The 19,751-nt window shown below is 33.1% G+C and overlaps 1 protein-coding gene across 1 annotated transcript; it reads left to right on the top strand.

The window, feature by feature from the left end:
* Positions 1-10,619: 10,619 nt before the first annotated feature.
* On the top strand, positions 10,620-12,588 carry LOC104249655 (MYB-like transcription factor 4). Its single transcript, XM_009806130.2, has 2 exons — positions 10,620-11,105; positions 11,885-12,588. The coding sequence occupies exons 1-2, from the start codon at positions 10,843-10,845 to the stop codon at positions 12,396-12,398; spliced, it is 777 nt and encodes a 258-aa protein (XP_009804432.1). The 5' UTR covers positions 10,620-10,842; the 3' UTR covers positions 12,399-12,588.
* Positions 12,589-19,751: the final 7,163 nt, after the last annotated feature.

Raw genomic sequence — 19,751 nt, 5'->3', positions numbered from 1 at the left:
ATTTTCAAATCACCTTTGTCATTATATTTTTAAAATATTTCTATGTTAAGGGAATTCAATAATTTATATACAAATTGAGATCTATTTTAATGAATCTTGTTACCATTTCAAAAAAGAAAAACAATTTATATACATATAGCAATTCTATTTTTATCCTATTTCTACCGTAGTGGTGGCATAAGGTTAAAAAAAATAGTTATTCACCCATACTATTCATTGAAAAACGGGTTGATAATGAACTTTTTAAAAACGGCTCAAATATGGATAAAAATTATATTATTCACTTAGAAAATGGATAACCAATGAATAACTAATGAGTTTAATTTTTACACCAGTGTTAGAACCCGCACGATGAGCGAATATTTTGAAAGAGTATTAGTCTAATGAAATTATCATATGATATATCATATTGTTTTAATAAAATTTAATTGCTATTTTATTTTTAATGCAGTGTGCGTAAATATAACAAAATCTATCTAAAATTAAAGGATACGCATTATATGGTAATCAAATAAATTGTTTGGTCCTTATTTTATTCTTTATTAAATTAGCAAGTACTTATAAGTACTATTCATTTTTACTAATGTGACTTTTTATTAACTTGTCAATTGTCCAAATATTTTGTCACTATTTTTCTTTTAATATAACATAGATATATATTTTCTTACTCTAAGAATATTTTTATTTTTTTAAACTTATATTATAATGTTCAAAATTCTTTAATTTTCAAAATTTATCATAATATTTTTGAGTATTATTTATGTACCTTTTATTATATTTAATTGAATTAAAAAATAAATATCCTAATATTTCCCCTTCTTTCGGTACATTCTTTTCTATTGTAATATTTGATTAATTTTTTTATTACAACAACAACAACAACCCAGTGTGCACTGTAATATAATTTTTTTATTAAATAATATAATATTTCTTTTACTAAATTATAATTTTGAATTCATCAAAACTATAAAGAGATAAGCTTTTTATTATTTTTGCAAAAAATCTACCAATATTTTGGGGTTCCTCAAGTTTGGGAGATAGGAATTCTCCCAAAAGTGATGATATTTATATGGATATTTATATTATCCGTATACTCAAGAAGCCATGGATAATATGGATATTTATATTATCTGTTAGTTAACACCTTTTTATCCGTATTAAATATGGGTTAGGTCGAATAATTTATCCGTTTTTTACATTACCCATATTTTATCCGCCCATATTCGACCCGACTGTTTGCCATCCCTATTCCACAGTACAGTTTTTCACGAAAGAATTCAATTGAATCCCTCCCAAACAATTAGCTGAACCATTGAGTCGGACTAAAAGATAAGGATGGAGTGTGATATTTAAACACTTTCGTGGTGGTAGTAATATTAAGAGGGAGGCCAAACATGTTGGAGAAGGTAATGGATAAGCTTATAAGGTTGGTTTTTAGGATGTGATAAAATGAAGAATTACGTGTGGCAATAAAATCCAAAACCGTGCCGTAGTTCAACATCAAAATTTTAGAGGGTGGGGAGCTATTTTTTTGGACGTGACACAAGAGAATGCAAAAAGTTGACAAAAGGTAGGTAAACACACACACATGAAATTATACAAGTGGACAAATCTCGTTCGAGTCATCAAAGCCAAATTGATAGATTTCAGTATATCATGAACCATAGGCACAAGTTGTTATCAAGTCGGTTGCTCTGATGGTAAGCACCGTCCACTCTCAACTAAGAGATTCTTACCGTCCACTTTCAATTAAGAGATTGTGAGTTCGAGTCACCTCAAGAGCAAGGTAGGGAATTCTTGGAGGAAAGGATGCCGGGGTCTATTGGAAACAGCCTCTCTACCCAGGGTAGGGGTAAGGTTTGCGTATATATTACCCTCCCCATACCCCACTAATGGAATTATACTAGATTGTTGTTGTTGTTGTAGGCACAAGTTGTTATCACAGTTGTTTTCAGGGAGAAAAAGAGGAAAATAAGATAAGGTTTTTTGGTGGTGGGTAAAAAACAGTAAAATTGCTCTGCAAATTGGAGGTGCATAATCATAACTAGTCGTTTGGTTCGTGTTAGTTACGCAGGATGATAATGCAGGAATTAGTTACACAATAAAGGAATTATTATGCTATTGTAAGAAAATTTTATGCATGCATTAGTTATGTAAAGCATATTTTTTCTTTAAACATTTGAATTTTTGTATTGTTAATATTCATATGCTTTTTTCTTATTATATCCCGTGTAAAATAATACATAAATTCTCATATAATTTAATGTAAGTAATATTTAATATTGTCAATCAAACGTTACATATAATGATGCATGACTATTTTTATGGATATAAGTTATATGTAATGACAATATAAAAAACTTTTATCCCATCGACTTAGTTTGATCGATCATAATTAAATATTCTATTTTTTCAACTTACTATAATAGACTTGTTATTATAAGCCAATTTAACCTGATAGTGTAAAAAATTATACACAATCAATGCATAAAATGTGAACTCTGTTTTATACGAGCAACCAAACACTGCATAAATTATACATCCTTTACAAAATATAATGGAGTATTATCTTATGCTAAGATTATTTTTTTTCCAATCTTTCCAACTTAACTTCCCTTAGCAAACAAAAAGATGAATCAACCTTACCATATGCAACCCTACTTTGTTGCCTAAATTATCTTGAACCACAAGGCTTGTGGAATACGAGATCTCTCTCTCTCTCTCAATAAAGGGGAAGTCCGGTGCACTAAGCTCCCGCTATGCGTGAGGTCCTGAGAAGGACTGGACCATAAGGGTCTATCGCACGTAACCTTACGCTGGCTGTATTTCTACAACCCATGACTCAAATCCGTGACCTCCTGGTAACATGACAACAATTTTACCCGTCACGCCAACATTCCCCTTCTCTCTTTAATAATGAAACAAACAAAAAGAGAGAGAAGTGGAAGGTGAACCAAAACCCATATAAAACTACAATCACACCCCACATCCATTTTTCCATAATTTCCTAATGTTTCTCTTTTTTTTTCTTCCATTATTCTCCAACCTCCATCTCTTCTAGAAACTCTAACAATATACACCAGTTTTACCTTTTCTTACATGCTGGAGAACCACTAGAATACAGAAAAACTCCTCACCACACCATCTTACTTGTACAACAAAAATATGTAAGCCTAAAGTACTGAACAATTTTTCACCTAATGCCCACTACAACTAACCAGAAACCTAGCTAAAATATTTTTTTAAAAAAACCAAGAGAATTACAGTCAGTTTTCACTGCCACTCTTTTCCTTTTGCATCTTATAGAGTACAGTCAAACCCACTGGCAGATCCAAAATTTTAAAATGATGGGTGTTTGCCGATAAAAAATTCGAAAGAAGAGGAAAAAAAAGTTTAGTTGTGGGTGCTCACTCTAAATTTATCTAACTATTTTTATAATTGCCTAATGCAAATTTATTAAATCTGGTTAAAAGTAATGGGTGCTCAAGCACCCATAAGTGTCCATGTACATCCATCACTGGTCAAACCTCTCTATAACAGCCTCGTTTGTTCGTTCTAATATTATTTTTTCGCTGCTATAGTGAAGTGGTGTTATAAAGGACATATATTATAACATAACATAAAAATCGATTCCAATTTTTTTTTTAAACTTTTATAAGGAATGATTTTTATATAGATGCTGGTATAGAGAGGTCTAACTGTATTACTAAAAAAAAAAAAAAATAGAAATATGTTTTATAAGTTCTATACAATGATGGTGTCAAAAATATTTACACAATAAGCTTACTTATAAGGTAATTAACCTAATAAAAGTCAATAATACTATTTAAAATTATCTTTATATTGTCTGTGTATATAACTTAAATAGTTAAATCTACATAATCATGTATATATATATTTACAAAATTGGTTTAACTTTGACCAGTTGTTAAGACATTTTCTGTAGAACACCGCAAATCTAATTAAGGTTGTTAGTTTAAACAAGAGCGCTAATGATACTATTATTATTTCTAAATTAGTAGTCTGCAAGAAAAGTGTCGGGTACATGTCGTCCATTTGGTTGGGAAGATTTTGAATAGTAGTTAGCTAAATTATTTTAAGATGTGGTTCAGAGTTTTAGTGACAAACCCAAAAAAAATTCAAAAAATTAAGAAGTGAGATTAGATCACAAGACTCTTCTTTGTCCTAAATTTACTGGATCCTTAATACCTCACTTTGCACCTACCTAAAGTTTACCTTTTGTTAATCAACTCCACTTTTTAGTCCATTTTTTTCCATTTTCTTTTGTTGGATATCCTTTAGCAATAGTATACCAGTTATGCTTTATCTTATATATACTGATAATCAGTCGCGAAGTCAGGAATTTTATTTAGGGTGTTCAAACTTAAAATAAGTAAAAAAAAATTCCCGATAAAGGGTGTTTAATATATGTTATATACCATTAAAATTTAATATTTTACGTATATATACAGTGTAATTTTTCGACAAAGGGTGATCAATTGACCAACCTTAGGGCTATGTACCTTCGCCCCTGCTGATAATGCAAATAATTTTTATATTATTAATGTATTTTAATATGTTATTGGTAGATTATATTCTTTTTTCAGATTGCATATTTCACTTTTATACACAGTCATGTATAGTTATCTTTTAGATAATTTTATAGTGTAATTTTTTGTACCGTTCACAAAAGTTAAATTCTGTTATAAATATATTATATTATGGATGTTTATTTAGTACTCCGTTGTAAATAAGCTTCCTGAAGAAGCTTATCCATTTGAGACTCCACCGTAAATATATTTATCTATATAAGTACTCTATTGGAAATAAGCTTCCTGAAGAAGCTTATCACTTCGATACCCGGTTATGGATAAACATTACCCCCGGTAGAAGATTATCCATATCGGGTATAATAAGCTTATCCTTTCAGTACCCAGTTATGGATAAACATTACCCCCGGTAGAAGATTATCCATACCGAGTATAATAAACTTATCCTTTCAGTACCCAGTTATGGATAAACATTACCCCCGGTAGAAGATTATCCATATCGGGTATAATAGCAGCTTACACAACAGCTTCCTTTCTTCTATAAATAGAAGAGATTTCAGTTCATTATGTACATCAGTTTGAATTCGAATAATATATCAGTTTCTCTCTATACTTGTCTTTACTTTATAGTCTTTATTTTATAACACGTTATCAGCACGAGACTCTGCCATCTCGAGCAAATATTTTGAAAGTATCTGAGGTAAGAACTTTCTTTTCCTAAATAATGTCAAATCTTTCTAAACTTGAATTTGTAGCCCTGGATATATCGGGCAAAAGCTACATGTCTTGGGTGCTTGATGCTGAAATTCATCTTGATGCGATGGGTCTGGCAGACACCATCAAAGACAAAAATCAGGCATCAAACCAAGACCGTGCCAAAGCAATGATATTCCTACGCCATCACCTTGATGAGGGCCTGAAAATGGAATATCTTACTGTTAAAGATCCAGTCATACTGTGGAATAATTTGAAAGATAGATATGACCACCTGAAGATGGTCGTTCTTCCACAGGCACGATATGATTGGACTCATCTAAGGCTACAAGATTTTAAATCTATCAGTGAGTATAATTCTGCTATGTTCAGAATTATTTCCCAATTGAAGTTATGTGGTGATAATATTACTGATCATGATATGTTGGAGAAAACTTTCACCACTTTTCATGCCTCGAATATGCTCCTGCAGCAGCAATATCGAGAGATGGGATTTAAAAAGTATTCTGAACTTATCTCACATCTTCTTATAGCCGAGCAACATAATGGGCTATTAATGAAAAATCATGAAAGTCGACCTACTAGTTCTTGTCCATTCCCTGAAGTGAATGAGACGAACTTCCACCAGGCTAAACGTGGAAAAGGTCGTGGCCCCAGTCGTGGTCGGAAAAGAAACTCTAATCATGGTAATAATAATGCACCAAAGCACACTCCTCACCACCAGCAGTGGAAAAGGAAGGAACAAAAGCATGAAGCGGTGCAAGCACCAAATGCAGAAAATGCATGCTATAGGTGTGGAGAAAAAGGGCACTGGTCACGTACCTGTCGTACGCCAAAGCACCTGGTTGAGCTTTATCAAGCCTCCCTAAAGAAGACAGAGAAAATGCTGAAGCAAATTTTATTTCTGAAGATAATTTAGATTTCATGCATTTGGATGTAACTGATTACCTTGCACTCCCAGAAGGAGAAACAAGTCATGTAATCGGTGGTGAATCTATAGAAATGTAAATATTTTAATTTTTGTTGTTTGTAATAGATAGTATGGTTATGTAATTGTTGTACATAAAGAAAAAAATTATGATTTGATAATGATGTTTACTATAATATATCTTATTTATGTCATTTTGAAGAATATGGATAATATTATTAGATCAACTTAAACTCTAGCAGAGTTTGCAAGAAATATACAACCACCAGAAGTAGTTATATTTCATATATCTCATTGTAATTATATTTTGTTAACCACCAGAAGTGGTATATGTCTATGATCACCAGAAGTGATAATTTAGGCTTTCTATGGTTACAATTGAAGATAAGCTACATAAATATTCTCTATATTAAATGCACGCCTCGATTTGCTCCTGAAGTAGTAAATATTTTAAAAGAGGTTGAGGCATCACAATTTGATGTGATTAATGCGCATTCAGATAATTATGTTCGATTTCCTGAAGGATGAGAACTTTTGATAATATTAATCCATTCCCTGAAGTGAATGTGACAATACTAATAAGTCGGGTAAATATGAACGCGCTCTTGATGTGAATACATTACAATTCACCTCCAGAAGAGTTAATATAATTGAGAGAATATATACTCAATATTTCGTATTTTAAATTTGCTCCTGAAGAAGTAACACAATTGAAATTGCCTCCTGAAGTGGAAAAATATTATGAAGAGGAGTTTTCGTGTGCTTAAACAATTGTTTTACATTGTTTATTTGATTGTGATTTTCTCTCATGACACCAGCAGTGTCTGAGCAATATTTGATAGTACAAAATGTATCAACAACTCCTGAAGAGCTAAATGTTTGCCTAAAGAATACATGACACCAGTAGTGCCAGATAAATATTAGATTGTGGATAATAAATGAAGGCTCTCGAAGAGCTTATATACAAATATGTCATTCATATTATATGATTATGGTCAAAACATATGTTGTAGTAAACCTGAAGTTTACTAATACAAATGGCTATCATATTGAGACTACAAATGATTGGAAGATTGATAATCTTCATGTTTCCACAATCATAGGGGGTAAAATAATATGTATGTGAGAAGTTACCCGCCTTATTCTTTAATTTGTACTATATCATGTATCACAGTAAACCAGAAGTTTACTAAAGCAAAAGTTTATGCCAGAAGTTTACTAAGAGATAACACATGACATGATAAACTTGAAGTTTTCATTTGCCATTTTTAAATGAGCTATTTGAGAATTCAGATAAGCATATACTAAAGAACTAGAAGATTCTTCAGGAATTCTCATGTGTTGCTTGTTCTCATAATGAATTGATTATACCAGCTAAAGTTGGGACTAAGACCCCTGATTCTGAAATATATAAAAGGTGAATATGGGCCCGTTCACCTATCATGTGAACCACTTATAGGTGCATATATGAGATGGTTACATGTGTAATTATTGTCAACCTGCAGTTTGGCATTTGGAATTGCTTTTCTCGATTAAGAGCATAATTTTCAGATTATGAAATCAAGACAGTTCATCTTGATAATGCTGGTTTATATCCAAGCTGGTTTAGCATTGAATACCTCCTATTAATGGCTAAACCATTGCTTATGAGAACAAAGCTTCATGTGTTGGTCTAAGATTTTCTAAATTGCATATAGCAGCACTTGTATGCATCAGATCAACAATATATGATAAGTCCTCCCTTCACAATTGGTTTAGGATCAGAAACCAAATATTTTTACTATCTTTTGTTGTGTGGTATATGATTAATTTCTCTACCATAATACACAAAGATATGTTTCCCAAAGATGATTGGGGATATATGTTAGTTTTTCTAACATTTGGGGGATGGAATAAACAGTTGAAAAATATGCTATATGAATCGAATTATCATGATCCTCACTTAGAAGATAATTCAAGTCGAATGCCAGAAGCATTTGCTGATCCAAAATTAAATATCATATTTCAGCTGCAAATGCTCCTATTAAAATTAAAGTCCCTGAAGGATAGAGTTTACTGTACGCATGAAGCATGGTAGACCAATCGGTTCCAAAGGTAACAATCCTTGAAAAATAGTAGGAGCTAATGATCAAAATGATCATAATGAGGAGGGAATAAGCTCTAGAAGAGCCCACGACATAACATTTCATGAAACTCCCGAAAAAGTTCAGGTACCTGAAAATAAAGAAAGTGATGAAATCTCCACAAGTTATGTCGCTTCGGAACTAACACAAAATGATCGTCGACAATATATTTAATACAATATAGTGCACAATATTGTAAAAGATTGTGAGGATCGGACTAGCAGTCCAGACACTTGAAGATGTCATACCATTTAGATACAAGTCTTAACCTATATGACTTATTTGGCTAAATCTATATGAAGATCCTTGAAGGATTGAAAATGCCCGAAGCATATAATTCAAAGTCTTGAGAAATGTACTCGATCAAATTATAAAGATCTTTGTACGGTTTAAAGCAATCTGTGCGCGTGTGGTATAATCGCCTCAGTAAATATTTGCTGAAAGAAAGTTACATAAATTATGTTATTTGTCCATGTATTTTTATAAAGAAAATGTCATCAAAATTTGTTACACTTGCTGTTTATGTTGGTGACATAAATCTTATTGGAACTCCGGAAGAGCTCCAAGAGGGTCTTAAAAATACTTTTACATGGACAAAGTGTACCCATTAAGTACACCAATGAATATTCAATCACTTGAAGTGAATAAGGATCCGTTCCAACCTCTAGAAGAGGATGAAGAGCTCCTTGGTCCTGAAATACTCTATCTCGGTGTAGATGGTGCACTTATTTATCTTGCTAATGCTAACAAAAGTGGTGCATATCGTATTGGTAATGTAGATGCAGGTTATTTATACGATACCCAAAAAGCTCGATTTCAAACCGGCAAACAGGGAGTGCATATGATTGAGATCAGTGATTCATTCGAGAAACATGTGGGTTGGAATGTGATAAAAGACCCACAATATTATACGGAGACAATGTTTCATGCATAACACTATTAAAGGGAGGATTTATAAAAGGAGATAGAACGAAGAACATTTCACCAGAATTATTCTACATACATGATCTTCAGGAAAATTGTGACATTGGTGTGCATCAAATTAGTTCAAGTGACAATCCAACAGATTGTCTTTACCAACATCAATTTTTGAGAATATGGTATACAAGATTGGAATGCGGAGACTCAAATATTTGAAATAAGGTTTTCTTCAGGGGGAGAAAAATGCGCGTTGTACTCTTTTTCCCTTACTAAGGTTTTTCCCACAGAGTTTTCCTTATAAGGTTTTTAATGAGGCAGCCAGCAATGCGTATTACTAAATATGTGTACTCTTTTTCCTTCACTAGGATTTTTTCCCACGTGGTTTTTCCTAGTAAGGTTTTAATGAGGCACATTATCTTTTAATGAACATCCAAGGGGGAGTGTTATAAATATATTATATTATGGATGTTCATTTAGTACTCTGTTGTAAATAAGCTTCCTGAAGAAGCTTATCCATATGGGACTCCACCGTAAATATGTTTATCTATTTAAGTACTCTATTGGAAATAAGCTTCCTGAAGAAGCTTATCACTTCGATACCCGGTTATGGATAAACATTACCCCCGGTAGAAGATTATCCATACCGGGTATAATAAGCTTATCCTTTCAGTACCCAGTTATGGATAAATATTATCCCCGGTAGAAGATTATCCATACCGGGTATAATAAGCTTATCCTTTCAGTACCCAGTTATGGATAAACATTACCCCCGGTAGAAGATTATCCATATCGGGTATAATAAGCTTATCCTTTCAGTACTCCGTTATGGATAAACATTGCTCTCAGTAGAAGATTATCCATATCTGGTATAGTAGCAGCTTACACAACAACTTCCTTTCTTCTATAAATAGAAGAGATTTCAGTTCATTATGTACATCAATTTGAATTCGAATAATATATCAGTTTCTTTCTATACTTGTCTTTACTTTATAGTCTTTATTTTATAACAAATTCGTACATATATTTCTATAGACTGCATAATATAGTTAGGTATTTAATAATCAAAAACATGCAACATCGATCTGTAGCAAACATCAATTACAACAAATAAAATACACCAATCACTTTTTTAAATTATTAATGTATATTTTTTTAAATCGATATTATATCATTAGAAAAAGAAGAAAGAATGGACACCAGCCACTCCTCTCAAACCTGTCTTACCAACTCGCATCTAGAAGCATTATATAAGGTCACTTGGCCCCCCCACCCCCACTCCCCTTTCCAACCCTACCATCCCCACGTCAGTGGGTCCCACTTTTTTTAATTTTTTTTTTTATGGAGTCAAAAGCTTATAAAATCCCACCACAATATAATTCCTGCAAAAAAGCCGGCTTTGATTCTCAATAGCACCACCAAAGCCAAAAAAACTTCCATTATAATTTCCACCTTCTTAATACTATTACTACTACTGCTACATACTACTTCAAAAAAAGAAGGAGAAATTAAAGAGTTTTAATTTCTTGGTTTAATTTTTCAATTATTATTACTTGCTGGTTCGGAGCGTAAACGAGCGAGCAGAGCCAAGAAAAGAGGAAAATCCGTCATGGGAAGGTCACCATGTTGTGAAAAAGCACATACAAATAAAGGAGCATGGACTAAAGAAGAAGATGAAAGGCTAATTGCTTATATTAGAAATCATGGTGAAGGTTGTTGGAGGTCTCTTCCTAAAGCTGCTGGACTTTTACGGTGTGGTAAAAGTTGTCGTCTTAGATGGATTAATTACTTGAGGCCTGATCTTAAACGTGGTAATTTTACTGAAGAAGAAGATGAACTCATTATCAAACTCCATAGCCTTCTTGGTAACAAGTAAGTCTTTGTCATTTCACTTAATTTGAAGGGGAGCCTTGGTGATAAAGTTGATGTTATGTGATCAGTAGTAGGAGGTCACGGGTTCGAGCCGTGAAAACAGCCTCTTGCAGAAATGCAGGGTAATAATGCGTAAAAAATAGACCCTTGTGGTCCGGCCCTTCCACGAATCTCGCCTATAGCGGGAATTTAGTGCACCAGGCTGCCCTTTTTGGTCTTTATTTTGCTTAAACATTTCAACTTTTACGAGAAAATGACAAAAATCGTCCCTTACAATTGAGGGTTGGTTTAAAATAGTCGTTTAAATATATTCTTGGACAACTTTAGTCCTTGGAGTTCATTATGATTAAGCATTTTGTTGTTTTCGTTGGATTTAAAACACAAGGTGATAATTATATTCATGAAATTCGCTTGTGAAAAGCAAGTGAGCTGTTTAAACCGAAGAAATTATAAGAAAAATCCAAAGTGCTCGAAAAAACTAGATTAAATAATTGGAAGAAATAAATCAGGAGAAATTTGTCTAGATGATTTTTCAATTTAAACTGTACTTGCATTTCTTCAAATTAATTCCGTGAAAAATAATTGCCGGGTTGTGTTTTAATATAACGAAAAGGACTAAAAGTGCTCAAATGAATATTTAAGGATTATTTTAGACCAACCCCTAAGCATAAGGAACTGTTTTTTTGTCATTTTGTTTAACTTTCATCACTAAAGTTCAATTAATTAAAATGTGAAGTAACATGGCATTTATTAGTTACCTTCTTCTTCTTAATTTTCAGGTGGTCACTTATAGCTGGAAGATTACCGGGAAGAACAGATAATGAAATAAAAAACTACTGGAATACACACATAAGAAGGAAACTATTGAGTCGTGGCATTGATCCTACTACACACAGGCCCGTTAACGAGCCTAACACAACTCCAAAAGTTACAACAATTTCTTTTACCGCTCGAAATATTAAAGATGAAGAAGATCAGAAGATGATTAATGTTAAAGGTGAATTATCTGGACTTAGCCAAGAAGATGAAATTAGCAGCAACAGCAGCCAATTTCAAGAATTACTGTGTCCTGACTTAAATCTTGAGCTCAGAATTAGCCCTCCTTATCAGCAAAATTACCAAAATGACCAAGATATGAAACAGAGTCCAAGGTGTTTTGCATGCAGTTTGGGCATAGAAAATAGTAAAGATTGCAATTGCAGTAAAAATAATATGGGTAATATTGCAAGTTATGATTTTTTAGGGTTAAAGACTAATGGTGTTTTGGACTATAGAACTTTGGAGACTAAGTGAATTACCTTTTGGCCCCTTGTGCATTTGGGTAAAAAAGAAAAAGAGAATTGAGAAAGAAAGAGCTATTAGTTTAAGTTCTTTCGAATTTTCTCTTATTTGTAAAATTGAAAGAATTATTATTATATTAAATTGAAAGAAGTATAGCAGTGTACCTTACGACATTTATACTAGTAGTATCATTTTGGAGGAATTTGTTGATTATTGTTGTACTTCTTTACTCTTTTAGTCAATACTTTTTTGTTACTATAACATGTTCTTTTTTAATTTTAACTATTTTTAAGTAGATATTATAAAATTATTCATAAAAAGTGAGATTAATGATTTAAAAAATAAATTTTTATACATTAAGATATAAAAGATATATGAACGTTGCGTTTTTTTTACATCTTCAAGAGACTAATTTCTTTCTTGATTGGCCTAATTCGTTTATATTAGGGTTTTCTTTGTCCTTGTATATGGTTCCCCATGTCGATGAAACTTGGTTTATAAATTATGTAAGTTTGTTTATTCATTTGACATAGAGAATTTTGAAAACTCACTTATAACATTTTTTGTTCATCGCTTTTTTTTTTCTTTTTTTTTTTAAATATAGACTTGGTAAGCTTTTGTCTTTTTAGAGAGAAAAAAAAAAGATTTATTGTCAGAAGTAGGATTGAGAGTATTTAGCATCTGTATGAATGCGGGGTAAAGCGTACCAATGAAGATTGTGGCAGAGTGACAAGTGTTCCTTTATTCTTACTAAAGGTCTTGATTTCGAGCTTTAGGTATATAGTCGTTTTTGTTAAGAAACGCTTTATCTCAATACGGGACGATGCAAATCTAAATTTAATTAGGCTCTAATACGAATATTGAACACTGAATTAAAAATAAAAAGAATGTGGAATAAAGGGTAGGAGCAATGGATAAGCAGTGAGAGGATGTGAAGAAAAGAAGAGTGGAAAAAAGTGGGTAACCTATCTCTTCCATTCATAATATAAATAAGAAAAAAAAATGTATCTCAAAAAGTAATATAAATTGCGTGAAGAAACTAAGAAACAATTATATATCCGTAGTACCATTCTTCCACCAACCTAACAATTATTGTCCTAGCCATGACCTAACCAACCATTCCTCCACGCCAAGATTTAAATTTCTACTTCCATCTTTCCCCTTATATCATTTCACTTTCTCCTTGCAGTATTCACTACTTATTACATATACAAAATGAAATTTGTTAATTAACACCAACATGTATGGTGGGATCGATTAGTAGATCTGTTCCGCCCGAAAGGAAAAAGGGCTAGCTAGAGTTATTCTGATGACCCAAAAGGTTATCACTTGTTTTAAAAATAAATTCTGTGTTTCGAGGTTTTAAAAACCTCTTTCAGCATCATCTCAATTTGCGTGCACAGTCCGGGCGCGTAGCCGGAAAGCTATTATGTGGAAATCTGTGAAAAATGATGAATTTTGATTTTAAAATGAATTTAAGTTGACTTCGGTCAACATTTTGGGTAAACGGACCCGGACCCAGACCCGTGATTTGACGGTCCCGGAGGGTCCGTAGAAAAATATGGGACTTGGGCGCATGCCCGGAATCGAATTTCGAGGTCCCAAGCCCGAGAAATGAATTTTTAAAGAAAATTGTTTTCTGGAATATTTATGAGTTTTTGAAAATGAAATGTGTTTAAAACTTGATGGTATCGGGCCCGTATTTTGGTTCCGGAGTCCGGTACAGGTCTTATATGTGATTTAAGATGAGTCAGTGAAATTTGGTAAGAAACGGAAGTCGTTTGAGGTAATTCGGAAACGTAGTAGTGAAGATTGATACTTTGAAAGTTTTGAGATTTTTCTTAAATTTCTCTGCTAAATTCGTTGTTTAAGAAGTTATTTTGGCGATTTGATCGCACGGAGAAGTTCATATGATATTTTTGAGTTAGTATAAATGTTTGGTTTGGAGCCCCCGGGGCTCGGATGGGTTTTGGAGGGTTTTAAACTTAGGAAAAATTGCAGGTTTTTGTTGTCTCAAGTGCACAGAGGGTTTGTTCTTCGCGTTCGCGTGGTTCCACTCGCGAACGCGTAAGGCAATTTCTTCAGGTGCCAGTTTGTTCTTCGCGAACGCGGAGCTTGGGACCCGAATGCGAGGCTATGGGGGGAAGTACCCTTCGCGAACGCGTCCAGGCACAAGCGGATGCATAAGGTTAAAGGCCTGGGGGGAGGTCACATTTGTTCTACGCGAACGCGACCATCTGACCACGAACGCGAAGGCTCTAGGAGCTGAAGCTCCGCGAACGCGATGATCAGCTTGGCCTGACCCATCGCGAATGCGACAGGCCTATCGCGAACGCGATGAAGGCCCGCCCAGTGATTTTTAAACAGTAACAGAACATTTGGGATTTAACCCAAATTTCATAACTTCTTCTTCCAAACTCCAAATTGGGCGATTTTTGAAAGAGAACTTCACCACAAATCCATAGGTATGTAATCTTAGACTCATTTTCTTCAATTTCCATTAACGCTCATTAGATATTTAGGCCTAAATCATGTTCTAAAGGGTAAAAAATTAGGGATTTGGGTAGAGTTAGGGCTTTTTGTATAATTGGAATTTAAACCTCGTTTTGGGGTCGGATTTTGGAACTAATTACATATTCGGGTTCGTGGGTGAATGAGTGATCGGGTTTTGGTCCGAACCTCGTGTTTTGATCAAGCGGGTCGATTTTTGACTTTTTGGAAAGAATGATAGGAAATCTATAATTAAGCATTGGAATTGGATTGTTTAGCGTTTATTGATGTTATTAAGTCGATTATGTCTAGATACAATTGATTTGGAGCCAAATTCAAAAGAAAAAGCGGTGTTTGAAGCTTGAGTTGGCCGTGGAAGTTTGAGGTAAGTGTTTGGTCTAACCTTAGCTTGAGGGATTAGGAGTCGTGTCTTATTTGTTACGTGTTAACTGTGGAGTACGACGTAAAGGCATGGTGACGAGTATTTATACGTCGGTGTCAAGCATGCCCGTGAGTCTTGTATTGTAATTGTTATGACTCCGTTGTGGTTTATTTCGCTTCATAGGAGGATTATCATTATTGTTCCCTTGCCGGGATGTTGTTATCATTATTGTTCCCTTGCCGGAATGTTATTGTCATATTATTGTTCCCTTGCCGGGATGTTGTTATATTGCTATTGTTCCCTTGTCGGGATCCTTTTATGATGGTGTTGATAGATGAAATGGGAGCGGGTTGCACGTTTGCAACGGTAATATATAAAATGGGAGCGGGTTGCACCCCTGCAATGGTAATATATGAAATGGGAGGGGGTTGCACGACTGCAACGGTAATATATGAAATGGGAGCGGGTTGCACGCCTGCAACTGTATCATATGAAATGGGATCGGGTTGCACACCTTAATTTTTAAAAATTAGAATTCGAATTTGGAGAATGAATTTTTTTTTGATAGTAAATATTTTCCTTTTTAGTGGGCAAATCAATGCACGAATGTGAATTTATAACCTAGTAAATTTTGAATACCCAATGCATTCAGGAAAAAAAGAAAAGAAGTTCGTTGATTTACTCCCTCTCTCCTAAAAACAAGGTAGTTTGTCTTTACAAGTACAATTGTCCAGAGTAAAACGTTTGAAATTTTAATTGAGGTTCTAGAAAAGTGTTGAAATAATATTTTAAAATCTTACAAAGAAATTAAATTAGTTTGACTTGCTTGAGGGGTTTTAATATTAAATATATCTTAAAATTTCTGGGACGGACTAAAAGAGAAAAGAACAATTATTTGAATGGAAAGAGTACTCTGAAAATTCACGGCAGAGCAAAATTAAACTTGTAAATGTCCAAGTCATCTAGGAAAAGAACTAATCAAGAATTTTTCAAAAGAATTATGACATGAAAATATACTTTTTATAGAAATCTTCAAAATTGGAAGGGTAAGAAGTTAGAAGATGAAAATACAAGGTAGACAAAGACGGCTGCGATTGTGATGAGTGTTCTAAAGATAAGGATTCAAATTAAGTATGATATTATCAAAATTGGTAAATGATTCATTTACATATCACAATCTATCTTTTTTTTTAACTAATTTAGAGTGAATCAAATATCAAGCGGCCGCTTTTCAAACTTAAAAAATTCCACACAAACGTAACGAGACCGACAAAAGGAAAAGTCATCGTTACTTTTCTCTCGGTACTCGTGTTGTATTAATTTACTCGTACCTCGACTAATTTCACAAAATAATTTTATTTAACAAAAATAGAACTTTAAAGCCAATAATTTTTTTTGTGTTTCAGAATACGTTTAACTAACATGTTAACTAATCGATTACGATAAATTGAGACGGATTATACTAATTTTTCTTCCTATAGTACCTTGACATAACATGATTGTGAAGGTTTATTTCTAGTCAGCAAGAATAAGAAAGCAAATGTAGAGTCCTTTAATAATATGTCTGTCATTACGTGCGACTATCTCCAAAGAAAAACATGAAAAAAAAAAAAAAAACATGTGCCGATCAATTCTAGTTCATGTTTTTTTAATTATCTGAAATGTTATGAAGGCAAAAGTTTGGCCGGAAAAAAAAAGTTTTTAAATAGTTGTTTAATAGCTTAATTCGGGATTTTTGGCACGAGGTTTAGTACAGAAATGTCATTATTTTCCACTTCATGAATATGACAAAACGTAAAATATATCAGATTAAAGTTTAAAATCACGGCATATATTAATTGTTTAAAATTGTTCAACGCTCTGTATTTTTATTACGTGGAACTTTTGTACTAATAGTTGGAAGAACCAAAACGTTTTAGGTTTCGCCTGAGATTTCCATGAGCACGAATCATATTCGTTGGTTGTTTGGACTTGCTACCATATTATGTTAATAGGAATAATGAACTTTGAACCTAACTCAACATTAAAAGTTGGTTAATAAAATTGTCTAAACCCATGTAATTAAAAAGACTATAGTCCGTATTCTCAAGCATTGTGGAAGCACAGACTACATATAAAAAATATACAATATTAAATAAATAAAGTAGATGATTCTGACTCTAATATGTGCAACTTTTAATATGATTATCAACTAGCTAATTAGTTACCGTGGTATGTCTATTAATAATTCTTCGAAATGTTTCAAAGCAAGAAAATAGGGACAAGATCTCAAAGTGCAATCTAAGGCATGTGTGACAAATCCAATCAAGCAATATATATTCATATTCATATTCCTCTAGAAAAGGAGAAGGAATCCCAAAAGAAAGCCAAAAATATATAAAATTAAAATGTCTCTTCGCACAACGAAAATAGATCACTTCCAAACCTATATCTACCATCCTCTTTTTTCCTTTCTTTTTTAATTATGACATGTGTTAGGTAGAGACTTTAGAAGCTTCCATAAGATATTTTTTTCCTCCCAAGTACATACACACAATATTTTCCTCTTCTCATCTCACTCTTTAATGACAAGAGGGGTTGCTCTGATGATAAACAACTATCACTTCCAATCGACAGGTTGTGAGTTCGAGTCTCTCCAAAAGTAAGGTGGGAAGTTCTTGGAGGGAAGGATGCGGGGGTCTATTTGGAAACAGTCTCTCTACGCTAGGGTAGGGGTAAGGTCTGCGTACACACTACCCTTCCCAGACCCCACTAAGTGGGATTATACTGGGTTGTTGTTATTGTTGTTGTTGCATCTCACTCTTTAAAAAAAGAATTGGATCCAAGTTCGTACTACTTACCCCTACCAAAAAAAAAAAGACAGTCCGGTACAAAGGATCAGATACATTGGTCTATTGTACGCAGTTTTATCCTACATTATTAATTTAATTATTTGTATTCAATCGGTATCCGATATTCGTATTGAGGCTCAATTAAATATAAATTTGCGCCACATAAAGCTCCATATTATAGATATATAAAGTATTTCCTAACAAGGTAATTTCATACTCAAAAATCAAACCCGAAACTTTTTGTAAGAATAAAAGTATATTAATTATTATACCACATTCTTTGTTGGTACCAATTTAATTATTGTACATCTCTCTCAATAACCTCATAATTTTCTTTACCTCATATATATAGCTTTAAAAGTCCAAATTGCGACGTCACAATGTCACATGCATAACTACCCCGTCTCCCCTTGCAAAATTAAAATATGTGTGGACCCAAAGCCTCTCTCTTTGATCCAATCTTTGCCTTCCATTTGTAAGAACTATCGTTCTCCTTATCAATATTTTCCTTTTAATAACTTCGTTAGAAAATGTCATAATCTTTAGGGGTGTTATCAGATCACATTTGTGAGGTAATATAAATATCATCGCCAATTTATATTAAGAATAATGTTTAGATTCACGTCCAAAGAAAAAGATATAGGAAACTCCTTAGGTAACATCTTACATAATGGACAAAATTTTTCTTCAGTTTCTTGCGAAGCTTCCTACAAAAGGACACCCTCAAAGCAGGGGCGGAGCTAGCCCATTGAGTACGGGTTTGATCGAGCCCAGTCGTTTTGGTTCAAGTCATGTATTTGTCTTAAAAAATTCATTGAATATGTACACATTATTAATAATTTAAAACTCAATAACTTAAAAGGATTAAAACTCCGAATTCATAAGCTTCAAATTAATCATGGCTCCGCTTCTACCCCAAAGGAGACAAAGGAAAGTAAGAGGACACAATTTTCAAAGGTCAAATATATATATGAAAAGTAATAAAAAGGTTTGGTTGTAAAAATTTCCTCGTAATTTATTTATGAGAAACAAAACAAAAGCAGGTAGAGGGTCAACCGATATAAGCAGCATATAATAGAAGAAGATAGAAATTGGTTACACCATAAAGCATCACATGTCTAAACCATGATTAGCAGTAATTATTCACCTAACAACATAAATAGCCTACGCTAAAGTCGCTGGATGGATGGAGTTCCCACTTCCCATATAGTATTTGCTATTATTATTACTATCTCTTCTTTAATTTATTATACGACCTCCTAGTTTAAGGTTTTAGCATATTCATAAAAAAATATATTTAATAGCATTAATCAAAAAAAATGTTGGACTAAATTAATCTTTATCACTCCTCAAAATGAATAATAACCGTAGAGAAGTCTTTTTTTAATTAACAAAAATGCATAATCATTTAGTACAGATTTGAAAATGATGATTTATGCCTTTTTTGATATTTTGGGCCAAATTTCTTTGGCTCGAACGACACATTTAAAATGAACCGTAGGGAGTAATATGCATTTCCTTTTATTGAACATCCCGCGATATTAGAGATCATTCTATTTCTTTACAACTTTCAAAATTACGAAGAATTATGTTCACAAAAATATTAGAATTATAAACTTTGATAAATATACTTTATGAAAATATACTAATATTCAAAATATT

Source organism: Nicotiana sylvestris, chromosome 1 (genome assembly GCF_000393655.2).
Source record: "Nicotiana sylvestris chromosome 1, ASM39365v2, whole genome shotgun sequence".
Classification (NCBI taxonomy): Eukaryota; Viridiplantae; Streptophyta; class Magnoliopsida; order Solanales; family Solanaceae; genus Nicotiana; species Nicotiana sylvestris.
Note: the sequence above shows the minus strand (reverse complement) of the source record. Positions and strands in the feature narration are given on the sequence as shown.

Coding starts and splice junctions, on each gene's coding strand:
- LOC104249655 (XM_009806130.2), top strand. CDS start 10,843: ATGGGAAGGTCACCATGTTGTGAAAAAGCACATACAAATAAAGGAGCA. Junction 11,106..11,884: donor CATAGCCTTCTTGGTAACAA/GTAAGTCTTTGT, acceptor CTTAATTTTCAG/GTGGTCACTTATAGCTGGAA.